This window comes from Haliotis rubra, unplaced genomic scaffold, assembly GCF_003918875.1.
Source record: "Haliotis rubra isolate DU_JTF1 unplaced genomic scaffold, ASM391887v1 Scf169, whole genome shotgun sequence".
Classification (NCBI taxonomy): Eukaryota; Metazoa; Mollusca; class Gastropoda; order Lepetellida; family Haliotidae; genus Haliotis; species Haliotis rubra.
This window is the reverse complement of record NW_025765658.1, coordinates 876,857-892,122: the sequence shown is the minus strand read 5'-3', so window position 1 is coordinate 892,122 and position 15,266 is coordinate 876,857. Positions and strand designations below refer to the sequence as shown.

The following is a 15,266-nucleotide window of genomic DNA, read 5'->3' as shown; positions in this document are numbered from 1 at the left end:
AATAACCAATAACCATATGATAAGTGCCTAATGTGAAGAGCAATGAAATACTGACTTACTTCCTGTCAAATGTCTTCACATGCGGGTCATTGACAGATTCACATAGCTTCACCTCATCTTTGTCTTCAATATGCACCTACAGCACCATAGAACAGATGACTCATGTATTACAATCTGCTTGAAAATAACTAATACATGCACATGTTTATTACAACAGCAATTTCCCTTTTTACAAAACAAGCTGAAAAAATAAGTTGATACCAGAAAAGCTCACATTCAAATATCAAATATTTTTGTGCACATTTGCCTATCAATGTAGCAATGAGAACATACCTGGACCTCCGACAGCTGTTCTGTATAGGAGAACTCTGCCCCACAGTTCACAGTTGCACTGACCAGCAGCTGACCGACAGCATCTCCATCCCGGACACCGTCCACTGTGGCACGGACAGGGAGGAGGAGGGGTTTGTTCCATGTACTGGCCAGGACTGCAGCTCCACATCTAGCAGACCGAACAGCAGTTAGTATGGACAGTCAGTGTGGATGTAAACCCTTCTTTGCAAGTAGCTATTGTTGACCCATTGTTCGATATGTGAATGTGTTTGGAACACATAATAATGTAAGTATTATACCAATACTACAGCATATCCATACTGACATACAAAGCCACACCCATGTGTATCATCAGAAAGACTATACTTCCCAACAGCCTGGTACCATTGTATCACATGTAGCTACTGGAGGGTGGACATTTATCATCATAGGCATAGCAAACTAAGAATTTAGTATGTGTTAAATTATGTGGGTTTTTTATATGTCACATTGGACCAAGGATGCTTCATCTGATTATCAATCAGATAATTATTACCTTCAATAGCAAATTTATTACCACTTGGAATTCATCAAGCATGGATGTTACTCAGCATATAAGTTTGTTTTGGGAATAAAATGTATAGTGATCCAAAGCTCCAAATAAAAATCTCAGGATCTTTTGTGTAAGCAGGTATCAGGATGTGCTGTGTAAGCAGGTCTGTCATGTGGTATCAATGAAAATGATCTACAACAAGAAATTGTTACAACCTTCTGTAATGATTCCATAACTCACTTGGTATCATCTCCACCAATACTCCCAATTACTGCCTGGGCCAAGGTGTTACCATTTGGACAGGTGGTCTGTGTAGCTGTTAGGTCACGGAAGAAGGCAGAGGCTGTCACTGTTGTGACGTTCCCACGCTTGTCAACAGGACACAGAAGGTGGGGCGGGACTGTCATGATGATAGTGATGAAGGTCTCCGATGATCCCTCAGAAACCATCACTTTGCTTTCCTTAACCTTAACATACAAACATCAACCAATAGAAGCCTATGTTGATAATTTACAGATTCTACCTCTATTGCATTTGTGCTAGAAATCCTGTATTTTTTCCTGTCATCACACTATAAAATGTTTAACTATCCATCCATGTTTATCCATACCAGTTGTGATAACTGCTAGTGTGATGCTTACTCAATCCCTGCCCATACCCAACAGAAACTCTTCAAATAATTCCAACACCAACACCTTACTTGGGAGGTACTCCTGATGAAACAGAGGTCATATTCTTTGAATTATCAATGAAAATAGTTTTGTTAATTCTTATGATACAAAACCTCTATCAAAGCATAATCATCAGTGGGTATCTGGTTACCTCACGCTATTGTCATTGATCACAGAATATGCAAAACGAATTTTGGAAACCATCCTATGCTTGAAGTAATCTGACTATGACAAAGATACATGGTGAACACCGAGAAGAATGTGCATCCCTGTGTGTTCCTGTGACCCACCATTTGCTGAAAATCAACTTTTCACCTGCAAATCGAGTTCAAATGCATAAAACATGGTGTTTCCACAACACACTGACAGATCATTAACTCATTAAGGCCGAGAGACGCATATATGGGGCAAATTAATCAGCTCCTCACAGCGAGTGACGTGTTTATGGGGCAGGTAATTAGCAGTTTCTCACAGCGAGAGCCACATACAGTCGTCAACAGAAAGCACCTCTTATTCAGCGACAGACGCACATGTGTGTTGTACTTTTAAAAATCGCACTGTACCTATTATTTCAACCAATTTAGCAGTACTGAGCAAATGTTAGCTTTTCTTACGAGAGATCCCACCTTTAGTATCAATCAGAAGAAGTATTTAAAGTGTTTTGATAACAATTGCTAATCATTATCATAGGCTTGTACAGCATTTAGCAAATGAACGCATGTCCATGTAGAAAGGGGATTATGATGTTTTACAGAGGTAAGTGCCTGGCACTCTTCCTTGGGAATGGATACTAAAATACTGTATGCACCTTGATTTAATTAGATGTAATGGTTTAGAGGTTACTAAAAATTATATTTCCTTCAACTACCTAATAAATAGGAAACAATATACGAAATTTCAAGGACATACAAAGAATTCAAACACAATAGAATAGTTTGAATTTACTTTTTAGGCATCATTCCGTTATCATGTTTCATATACTGAAACATAATGTATAAACACAAGTAATTATAGATCCAAGCTCGAATAGGTTAACCATAATTGAACTTACTAATTTGAAGTTTACTGAATTGTAACTAGTTGTTTTCCATAATCTAAAGTTCGTAATGTTACCTAAGCGATTATAAAGTGATAAGTCGCGCCTTTGCATCGAATACATATATACATGTCAGTGTTATTACAACAATGAAATCTTTTACTACGTTTGTTACAAATGACAGTAAGTTGGTAATTCAAATCATTGTCACACATGGACAGAAGTAATATCATAAGTTATTACATGTAAGCCATACAAAGATATTTCAAGCATTTTTGTTCAAGCTGTTGAAAGTTTCATGTTGATTTGAATTGTCAGTTTTCTATGCAATTTACATGAGCATTCTGTAAAACGTTTGTATTTGATCTGTGTAATTATCAAATCCAGTGCAATTATCACGTGTATCAATCAACTCAGTCTCTATTGATCCATCGTCAATAAAAGCTGGATAGTATATCAGTTACGGTATCGATACACATGCGTATAATCATTCAAGCAGATTACAGTAATGAGATAATTGAAAGTCTCTTTCGACCTTGAAATAACAGCCTCCGGTAGAATGCATATATAGTTACGTCCTTGTTGAAAGGTTTGTCCCATGACAAGTGTAAAATAAACAGATGCGCTGTTATATCATTGGACATCTTGCTTTATGGAGTCACGCCCCTCTCTGTGATGTTTATACATGCATGCACATCTGTAATCTTATGAACCTCGTTTGCATTCAGTAAAGATATAGGCATGCCCACCTTCATAAATATTGGGGGTGGGGGTGTCAACTGCAAGTTTATACACTATAATAATTCAGTATAGTGTCACCTCGTGAATTCTGTAATGCGTGTACTCTAGTTTGGATAGTCATTCGTATCAAGGTGAAGATTATATTTACATGTACAGCAAACCATTATGTTTTATGTACTAGTTGGGTGCATAAAATGTATATGAAAATAAATACTACCTCTACTCAGTGGTTGGATTTCAATCGCTTTGTTTTACTTATCGAAAAACACTAAAATGAGGACAAATAAACTCGCCAAAGTGTCTATCTACTCCTATTTGTCTTATGTGTATATTTCATACATCGTTACCAGTGTGTATGTTTACAATACACAAACTGTTACATGATAGCTTGAGTTGATAAAGCCGAAACCCAGCATATTGACTGGTCAACGATATAGCCAATAACCAATCTCTATCCAAGCTGCTGAGTGACCAAATGTGCTCTTCAGAAATTTCGCCCACGCCCCCATCACCTGTCCTTTCCTCTGTGACAGGTATCTCATGATACGATTGGTCGCAGATAACATATGACCAGCCACTACATTGAACAGTTGAGATACTGAACGCTCTATTCGAAATTTGATGGCCCTATCGCGTGACTCTTTGTTTTATGTCTATGCAAGGAATATGTAGTATACATTTTGTATATGTATGTTTGTATGGTCACGTATGTTTTCTGCATTAAATCTGTATGAAATAAAGTGCAATGCTATGAATGTGCTTTGTGCTAGTCACAGACTAGCGTTTTAGTACTTTCATTAAAATAATTCGTAAACACTAGAAATGTATCGGCAAAACCGCTATTTTCGTCGAAGATTATAAAGTATGAAAGTAAATTCTCCTTTACAGTATGTCATTGTCATAGATGTTTTGTAAATTTAAACCTCACACAATGATATAAGAGAGAGAATTTGTTAACGTGTGTCTCATCTGTTACATACAAAGAATACATGTGTATGCATATTGTGATAAACTATAAATGTACAAGCTGACAAAAGGTCTACAAGAGAAACTTGCAATAAAATTACATAAAGCTTGCAATACACGACATGTATTCACACCTGATTTCTTTCAACATATATCTTTACGACACAATTAAACAATCAGGACTTGTTTGTACGACTAGACAGTTTCCAGTGATCCCCGAAACCTGCCAGGGAAATCAGGTGTGACTAGCACTAATAAGTCTCGGCACAGAGAGTGGGCAATCAGGGAGGGCTTCCAGGTGTTGAGTAGTGATGGGGCTCTCGGGCTTAATGAGTTAAACTGTGTGTCACAATCACACTGATATTGAACAGCACTAAACTGTTGACTTTACATAATGCCAGGTTAATCAGCTGTTGAGAGAGAAAGAGCTGTCAGGTTTCTCAAGGCTGGTTTGTCTACAGGTCAATTGTCCAGAAGGTTTAATTGTCTTCACATTTTGCAACACGATAATCGATATCCGAGGCCCGTCAATGTTATTGTTAATTTATTATTTGATAATTTCAATGTCAGCAAGTTCTTTTCTTCATTTATCATGGAAATTAAAACATGGAAAATTTGGAGTTTTCATATAGTGGTGAGAGACAAAATACATGATTTCTGGCATTGATGAAACAGAGTTTTTGTTATCTTCAGAATGACTTCATACACACTATTAACTATTTCCAGATATACATTTTCACCTTACATACACCATCACTACCTATTTTTATATGCAGTAACAACTTGCTAATACATGCAGTGCGCATTTAAAGATGTTCATTTACAACTGATGTATATGCTCATTATCTGTTTATAGATTACAGTTTACATCTTACATCCACACACACTCACAACCAGTACATAATCTCACTACCTTAAGGTAAACAGTGAAAACCTACATGAAGTCCAAGTGAAATGACGTTGCTTCTCTGCCTTGGTCCTTCAGTGTTATTACAATCAAATGAATAACACACTGATACTCCACACTCAATCTGAAAGCAAACAAATCACATTACATTAACTACAATTAGTCCCAACCATCCTGAGCTTTAAGAAGAAATCGCAGTAACTGAAGATCATACCCACCCATAATCTGGGCCCCATTCCACTAACCGGTCTTAGCCCTACGCAATTTGTAAACCCCTAAAATCCCAATCTTAGTGTGACGTTACAATCGGCATACCGTACCGATCTTACCCAAGTCAATCGTAAATTTAAGATCCAAAGTCTAAGTTGCTCATGACCAACTTAGGATCGCTAGAATCAATCGTAGAGAAACCAAAATGGCGGCTTTTATTATTCTATGTGAAGAAGAAGAGCAAGCATTACACTGTGAGCGTGTTTTTCGAGACTGTTCACAGATTCTAGATACTTTATCAGATGATGTGCTTGTATCAATCTTTAGATTTCTTCATTACGCCTGGCCTGAAAGAAGCAGACAAAAGGGAGTGATGGTGGACCACTTCGTCAACCAGCATTGATATTTCCTCAGGAGAAAAATTGCTCTTTCTCACTCGAGGTTTCTTCTCCACGTTTACACTTGGTTCCAAAAGTATGTCATCCTCTGCTAGATTATGCAAAGGGAGATAACTCGTGCCTCACATTTTTCTATCTCTCACATGAAAGAGTCTCGATCTTAGCTAGGATCGGACCGTAAGATTGGGACTGGCTACGATCGTCCTAAGATCAGTTTGTAGAACAGGCGTAACTTTTAGCTAAGAGGATTGTAAAATTGGCGTAACTTGCTAAGATTGATCTTAGTTAAGATCGGTTAGTGGAACGGCACCCTGACCATATACCTTAACATCATACCCATTCATGATCTGACCATATACCTAAACATCATACCCACTCATAATCTGACCATATACCTAAACATCATACCCACCCAGGATCTGACCATATACCTAAACATCATACCCATCCATGATCTGACCATATACCTTGAAACAATACCCACTCATGACCTGAGCATATACCTTACTATCATACCCACTCATGATCTGACCATATACCTAAACATCATACCCATTCATGATCTGACCATGATCATACCTGAACACCATATGCCCATTCCATGTGTTGGTCCTCACTGAACACTCCATAGGACATATCATCCTCTACATCTTCAGTAGCAACAGTTGATCCATTCACGACCCACTGTACACGATATGCTGTATCACCTCTCAGAAGGCGTTTGAAGCTGCACTTGAAAATGGCAGTGTCATTCATATCAGATACCATTAGCTTTGGAGATTCCTCTAGGGATGGCAGGTCTGGAATGTTAACCATGAAAGAAGGTTAAGTATTCAACATGATATGCAACTATGTAGTAAAATATACTAATATTTTTTACCAAAATGTCTGCTCACCTGTGACAATATCCAAAACATCAAGCACAAATGTTGGAGCTTGATAAATTTCTAATCCACCAAAAGTGATATTTCCATAGCAGCCATCAGCATCATCAATAGGACCACCAATCTTCAGAGCACTCTGTTTCTCTCCAGGAACTGTACGTCTGTAGAATGTTCTGGTCTTGTAAGACTTGCTACCAACATTAACATCAATACCATAAGCTGCTGAAAAGCTGAATTGATATGTGTAGAAGACGTGGAGTTGTGGACGTGGCACCGAGACCACCCATTGTTTGTCTGGTGTGCTGACTGTAAAGTAAACAGCTCGGCGTCGGTAATACACGGCCATACCAGTGGAATCAGGTTGGTCGCCCCCTGTCGTCAGCACATACATGTTCTCACAAAATGATTTGTACCGTACATCAAACTTGATGGTGAAGCCAATAGAACATTCTCCTGGGGCAGATAAAATTGAATATTTGGTTGAATTATAGTCAGGGAATGAGACAGTTGCCTCATTCAACTGGACAGCCATTCCACCACCATGTCCATCAACCAGTAACGGTGTCCCCATTGCAGCAAACTCAGCCAGGGAATCAAACTTGTACCTCGCTACAATAACACTCTCACCTGAAATGCAAGGAGAAGTACACATGCAAAAGTTAATTTTGTTCGCATAAATTAACATTATTTCTTTTTTTTTATTGTTATATCTGTTGGAACAAAAAATTAAGCATTCCTTACTGGTTAGTTCCGTCCAGCTAGTGCTGTTGATAGTAGACTGGCAGTATCGTTTTGGGTCATCTTTGAACACATCACCACACTCATAGCACACTCCGTTGATGTTGCATATATCGGTCTGCAAAATGAAACACAGGTACTGCGTGAGTTTCTACAACTACATTCTAATGTCAGATAATGAATAAATGTCCTCCTGTATTCAGTGGAAGACAATATAGCTGGCTTTTGTAGAAAGATGTAGACTAGATGTCATTATTGTGTAAGCCATCTTAACTAAATATGTGCACTTTTCTCCTTGTTGTATGTCATTATTATAACAAGTAGAAAATATTGTGTCAGTTATTATCAACCACTCACCCTAGTCACACAGCTATCTCCATTGTAACTTTCACAGTTGGAGCTGATCACAACATAAGTGAGAGGCTCACTGAAAAGCTTCCCATCATTGCTGATGGTGATCCTGGCACTGGATGTCTTGTTGAGACGACATACTACAAGTTCATTGCTGATGTACACTGCAGGCACTGTGTAAGTACTATTGCCATCCATGGAACAGTTCAGCTGGAAGACAATATCATATCAATGACAATAGATAAACATACTTCATGCTGCACTTTGAATGATAAGATCACTGCAGTCCTTGTCTACACACGAAACTATACACACTGCATGGATATCAGTTGCAGTGGCAATTACGTTTGTCTTTTTAATATTCATACCTGTATTTCCTCAATGTTGCACATAAGAGTGTCTACATCAGCAAAATTTTCTCCAACAACTGTGATGCTGGTGCAGTCTGCAGTAGTTTGGGAGTCACAAATGCTTCCTTGGATTTCATCCACAGACGGAGGTTGAGTTCCATTGATGGAGCAGTCTTCACCAAGCCAGTCATCATAGCACTGGCACTCACCTGCATAGAGAAATCAGTAAATATTCGTAGGGCATATAATGATCATAGAATTTATGAGAATTGTATGTCCTTAAGAAGCTTCCATTATCCATCTTTAACATACCTTGTGTACAGTTGCCATTGCCACTGCAGCTGTTGATACAGATGATGCTCTCCACCTCTGGGATGGGCACCAACTGGCCTCTAACTTCAACCATCAGTTCTGCCCTGGTTGTGATTTCTGTCTGGCACTGAGCAATCAAGTTACTAAGAGCTGTCACCTGCCACTGAGTGTCCCCTGTGATCTGAATTGTTTGGAAAAGAGCTCACATTAACACCACACTCAACAATATTCCTGCTAAAAAAATGGTTGGCAGACATGGATATTTTGAGTGGCAAACACTGTTTGACCTGCAAACAATGAAATGCAAAAGTGGTTTTCAGATATATACTGCATGTATTATCCACAGATCATGATTAATTGTTCAAATTAGACACTAGTCATTGCTGCTGACTGAGGTGCATCCCTGCACATGTGAAACAAAATAATGTCAAGGTCAACTGTTGTCAATATATTTTATAGCCCCTATCACAGTCAGAGAGGTGTACTGTACATGGGAGAATCTCACCTGAATATCTTCCATACAAAATTCCACTGTCTCGTTGAAATCAATGACAATGAAGGGGATATTTTGGCAGAGGGCAGCTACTTTGGATGCCAGGATGTGTGTGGAACAGATCTCATATGCTTCAGTCTGTGTTATATTAGTGACCGTTGGCCATGTAAGCTCCTACAAATATATAGATACATTTTTTTAATACCGCCATAGACGTATGAAGTCAGCTGATACTTGCTTCAATATATACATTTGCACAGATTCAAGTGGCAAAGACTGCTAAGTATGCAAATATCTCAATTAATCATATGCAGGTTTTTACAAAATGTAAAGGATAAATACAAAATCTATGGATCCTTTCAAAACTATTCCCTATGTAACTGGGTTTATGCTCCTGAAAATAATGCCTATAATCTGCTATATTTTGGCTTCGTCAATTTCTTAATTCACAAAACATTGTTTCTGAATGTCACAACAAACCTTGTAGGTAGTTTATTTCCAAAAGTAATATAGGCAATAGGCCCAGGTTACACATTGAGAATTACAAAGTGAGAAAGTTTGTTGTAATGAAGACTGTCTCAGTAACGTAGCTTGATATATATAAACTGATATATATATATATATATGTTTTAAGATTCTTGAATTTGATGATTGCATAAGCATATTAAATTTGTGGAATGTTGGATATTCATAAAATTGTAGAGGAATGTACAGACGTCGCAATTCTTAATACTTATTACAAATAGGTAAGAAGTGATATTCATCTTCTATATATGACAGTTTGCAAATATTACATAATCTGTCATTTCTAGCCTCTCCAATATACCTGCCAGATTCTATTCGTAGTTTATGAGAGCCGGTCTAAACAGAGTAAGAGCATGTCTATGTTTAAATTAGTTGTCTGTGAGGATGTATGATTCCACACTGAAAATAGGTTTAAACAACAAGTATCGAAATGTTTTTGTGTCTTTTACTAGAGGAGAATGGCACTCTTGTTGATGGGAACTTTGAGTCTACCTAAAAATCATCTAAAAATAATGTTTCATTTTGAACCATCTGTTCTTGGCAAACAAATCTGAATCCATAGACTTGTAATGTATGCTTTACCCTCATGTATGTCAAGTTATAAAGCAAATTTAAGTTAGATGACAACATCTGTTTCTGAAAAGATCATACCGTCTGTTCATAATCCAGGTCAAACTCAAAAGTGATGTTAACAGTTCCCTTCTGGATACACTTGAGGGGGACCTGGGACTGACGGATGAAGTAGTCAGTCACATCCTCTCCTGCACAACACAGGGGCAACACAGATCTCAAAACTCAGTACTTAGGAATTCAATTCAGCAACTCATAAAACCTTAATATATTTTCTGGACTATTTGAAACATTAGCTCATACAGGACATAATAGTAGTGTAAACATACATGGAAACACAAATAAGTGTCTATTTAGCAGAACAGCATGAATATTTCACAATGATAGGAATATTATTAATGGTTATATTCCACATCAACCTTGAAACCTTTCACATACACACACTGTCACATTTATCCAATGTTGAGAACATGATAAGGACAGACTGTTATGTTTTTTGCTATTTGGTGACTGCTTAAATTTTTTTATTACATGTAAAACTTGACAATGTATGGATGGAATACCTTTGCTAATGTGAGCTGATTGTTCAAATGATATGTACTGTACAATGTGAGGATTCTGGTATCATGTCAAGTAATATATGACCTGACTGAGTTGGATGAGGTACTGACCTCTACTCATCTTCTTACTCTTCTTGCTGTGCACCCCACATGTAAACACATCCCTGCCTGAATCACACACGGGACTCTGACCCTCCACACAGTCACAGTACTTCGACAGCGCAGCGCCATAATCATCACTGGCCTCAGCACAATAGCCATCATACAGAGAGTCCGTACTGGTGAGGAGAGGAGCAGGGTAGTATAAGTGCAGACAAAACAACATCAAACAATACGCATCATTGTTAATGATACAAGGTACTTGTCCAACAATAATAACTTTGTGTATGCAAAGCCAATATCAGAGGTGGTTGGGGTCACTTCTGATAAATTTGTTGTGGTGTTATTTGAATTATGACAATGAAAATTATTGTCTGATTGAATAAATCTGATTCTTACAAAAATCCACTACTACATTCTTGAACAATGTACAGAATCGACAAGTTCGGACATCTTCTAAGGACAGTTAAGAGTCTACTTAACTCCAACATTCCCATCAAAGTATGGTCTTTTCCATTAATCCAGGAACTTAACAGGTATCTAATTGTTCTAGACAATCATTTGAACAATATTTCACATAATTCTGTAACCTTAAAAGTTATATTTTAAGAATAATGTGAAGTACATTTAGAAATATGTAGTTCACTTCCTACATCTGCTATAATATCTGCATCCAGTTATTATGTCACTTTCCAGTGGATTAGACATGATTCCCATGACTTAGGAATATGATCACTTGCATTAAGCTATGGCCTGTCCTACAATGCATAGACTAAGGGTAACTAGCCCTCCAAGGCTGTCTGATCAAGTGGGTTGGGGCCAATGCACCGATGTTGCATATATACCTTGAAATCTGTTCTGACTGGGACTGTTTGCCATTAAACAAATCTGTCTGGCAGTGCCCTGATTTCATTTAGCATTAAAGGTACCAAACACAGAAGTTGTTAAATCCATGTGCCAGTAGCTGTCAAGAGATTGCAGTTTTGAGCCAACAGTGACCTCATACATAAATCTCCAGTCCACTGTTACAGTAGAATGAGAGATCATCCAATACAGATGATATCTGGCAATGGCAAAGGCAAGAATCTGTATTGTCAATGACTTAGCTATCCCAGAGCAGTACAATGGGTGTTTGCCATTAACTATGGTAAGGTCCAAATGGTAATCAGACTCCAGTCGTCTGCATGAGTCCAGAAAGGTTGACAGAATGAGGTTCAGAGATGTTGCTGTAGGTTTCCATACATGATATCTGATCTTGACATAATGAGGAGTCTTGGCCTTCTCATAGTCAAAGGGATTCAACTAGGAGAATTGAGCCAAGGGAACCAAGTCCGTCTAAACACTTTGATAAGGATTCAGCAGTCTTTGTCCTCAATCTCCCAATGAAACCAGGGTGTAGCTGTATGCAAAGAACCCAGTCCTATTCCACTTGAAGAGCTTGTGGATCTTGCACTGAGCTTACACACAACAGGAGTTTGCTGTTGAGGCCAAAAGTGCAGATGAGGTATGAACCACACCAACATTATCCAACCTATCAGGTGGAGAGACCACACTGTAGCCACTATGATCCCTCCTCGAGATTAGCTACTGAACTAAGATGTCAAGGTGCAACACAGATGACATGTCCATGCTTGGATCAGAACTGATGTTCAGTGCCGTAATCCATGCAAAAAGCCAACATGCAAGGAATTTGTAAAGGTATCCAGTGACTGAGAATGGAGATGCTTCCTATTCCAAGGATGAATTGGCACATGCATGTTCTCATCCTGGGCTGGAGGTCAAGGCTGATCATCCAGTTCCCAGTACTGAACTGACAGCAAAGTGTGTTTACCGATTGCATCTGGAATGGGTTTAACAGATACTCCTTGTAGAGAACTTTCAAGAAGATTGGAGAATAGAAATCCTTCAGTAATCTGTTTCCACCAGACTGTATGGCTCACTTCTCAAATAGTGTGTGATTGGTAAACAATATTGTTGCAATCTTGAGACCTACCAGATGAAAATTTCTAGAAAAAATTATCTTAATTGAGGAACATCACAAGATTTAAGGTTTGATGTAATTTTCTTTACTTAATAAAATATTTGTAGAATTCAGCAGCTTTCTCAAGTATTTAGTAGTTGGTTGGTTGGCTTGTTGTTTAACACTGCACTGAGCAATATTCCAGCAATATGGCGGCGGTCTGTAAATAATCCAATCTGGACCAGACAATCCAATGATCAAGCGCGCCGGCTGATTGTTGGCCATCTGGCAGAACAAATTGTTGGGTCCCACAGAGACTATACAGTTATCGCGCCAGCAAGAACGGCATCTACCGATGGTTCGACAACCGCCGCTTCCAGTGTTCATTCAGTACAAGAAATCTTTCATAAACCCCAACATGCAACAAATATCTTCACACCATAGAATACTGTTAACACGAGCACCATCGCTGTGAATAGAATCGGAAGAAAAGTTTAAAGACAACTGGCATACCATTCGCAGCGAAGATATTTAAATAAATTATTAAATCCAAGATCTCCAGTAATCAGAACCAAGGCCGTGGAGTTCTTATCTACTGCTGCTGTTATATTTTTCTGGCGTATTGACCGCGGGAATACTCAAGAAACATGAGCCGAGAGCGATATCATGTTACGCAACGGTCGAAACCAACAATTTGAATTAACGAAATCATATCGCACGCAACTTCAAGTATTGTTCGAAGTAGGCACCGAGCAACGCGATGGCAAGATCATGTGACCGCCAAACAATACTATGAGTAAACATTCCCGCAGTGCCGCACGAAGTCTTCTACCATTATCCAACCGAAGAAATAAATCCATTTGTGAACAAATCCTACAGATTGGTACCTTCCATCTCGTTCTAGCACAACCATCAACAAAATAATGGAAACTATCTAGCTCAGGACGGCTAAAACATTGTATACCATTCGAGAGCAGGAGCAACATGTATATTCTGGCATTTCTGAAGTTCTGATACCATGAAGGCAGCAGATTTGTCGTTACGCTTCGGTAGATATCGCCATTAATGCGTATATCATTCTATCGCAATAAATGATGTAACGAGCGACAATTCGGCGCAGACATCAACTCCAGCCACAGTCCGTCGGAGCAGATCCATTTCGTTTTCGCAACATATAGCGGGAATGGAGAACAAAGTCATCAATGTAAAGCAATCAGGCGAGAGCGTTTTCCAAATTACCGCAGAACAGATTGCAAAGACAGAGAAGTATAGTTTCGATCTAGGCTCCATCAGTAAAGAAATACAGAAAGTACATGCGCGAGTTGAATGGAGAGAAGACGGGTTGGTTTCAGCAGAGGTTAACGCAAGAAGAGCTGGGACGGTTAAGTTTAACCGGGAGCAACTGTAGCTGGTACCGCGAAAAGGAATATTAATTAAAATCGAAGAAAGTCAAGAAATAGGTAGAAATCCGTTTTAAATACAACAAACTTAGTATAAGACGCCAAATATTACGGCGATATCGCGAACAATCAGAAGCGACAAACCAGCAGTAAATCTCTCTTGGTAAGAGGCATAGAATGGAGCGTATTGAGTGTGCCATAAGAGCATGTACCCATTGAATCAATTTAGGATTTGCCAGCAATCCAGTTAATCGTCTCAGTTGGCTGCAAATTAGACTTGTTTTGTATTTTGCCAGAACAGATGGAAAGGCAGGAAGGCTTCTGACGCAGAGTTGTCTTCAGAGTCTGGCAGAAATTGGGGAATCCACTCGTTGTTAAAGCATGCAATTGGGTGCTCAATGGGATACCTGCTTCTTGACAGGCGTCCTCACAAAATGAGTCAGATGCAGAAAAAGCACGCCGTGACTGAAAGCAAAGAATTGCATTGCATTGCCGCCGAAGATGAAATCATATGGACATTTTCAGAAGGAAATGGTAAAACCATGAGTTCTTTAGAGCATATTGCTTCCGTAGTAGTTGCGATAACACCACAAAAACAAAGATAGAGCGGTGCTCGTAATGTTAACAAATAGTTCAACAGGACAAGAATAGACACGCCGCCGCGACCGGCCGGGTCATATTATCTTCGAAACTTTGGTTTCTTTTTGTTTTGCAATAATCTAGCCATATGATGTCTGTCTGTAAATAAAACCTGTGGCGATTTGGGTTAGAATTGATCTTCAATAGCCCATGCTTGTGTCCATTTTGGCTGCGCTTTCTATCGACACCTTCTGGATATCCGCGACAGGTCTCTTCTGTTTAAAATGCTTGGCAAAACAAGCAAACTTCTAGGTTCTGTCTAGTGTGCCCCAGTTTGTCTAGTGTGCCCTAGTTTGCCTAGTCTGCACCTAGTGTGCCCTAGTTTCCCATATAGACAATTTTGCGACTGTAGATATATAGTACAAACCAAATGCCTCCAAAAAAGACAACTATCGCAAAGACCAAGTGGAGGAGATTCGCAAGACGCGTGGAAAAGTCCCAGCACAAGAAACGCAGACAACGATTCGCATCGGGTTCCAATCGACCACGCGAAAATATGGAATACGGCCACAGAACCGCCTACCAGCACCACTGGAGAGATAGCTCCAACCGCGCGCTTCACCCCCAGCACAGACGCATTGCTCGCGCTAT

General features: G+C 39.0%; 1 protein-coding gene across 1 annotated transcript in view; it reads right to left on the bottom strand.

Moving 5' to 3' along the window:
- The window catches only part of LOC124272343, a 262,002-nt gene that overhangs the window by 64,748 nt on the left and 181,988 nt on the right, over positions 1–15,266 (bottom strand). The window contains 13 exon segments of the mRNA XM_046707518.1: positions 60–136; positions 334–502; positions 1,106–1,332; positions 5,218–5,310; positions 6,374–6,594; positions 6,691–7,305; positions 7,420–7,534; positions 7,774–7,977; positions 8,136–8,326; positions 8,430–8,610; positions 8,935–9,096; positions 10,099–10,208; positions 10,689–10,855. Of these exon segments, the coding sequence (XP_046563474.1) occupies positions 60–136; positions 334–502; positions 1,106–1,332; positions 5,218–5,310; positions 6,374–6,594; positions 6,691–7,305; positions 7,420–7,534; positions 7,774–7,977; positions 8,136–8,326; positions 8,430–8,610; positions 8,935–9,096; positions 10,099–10,208; positions 10,689–10,855 (2,532 nt within the window).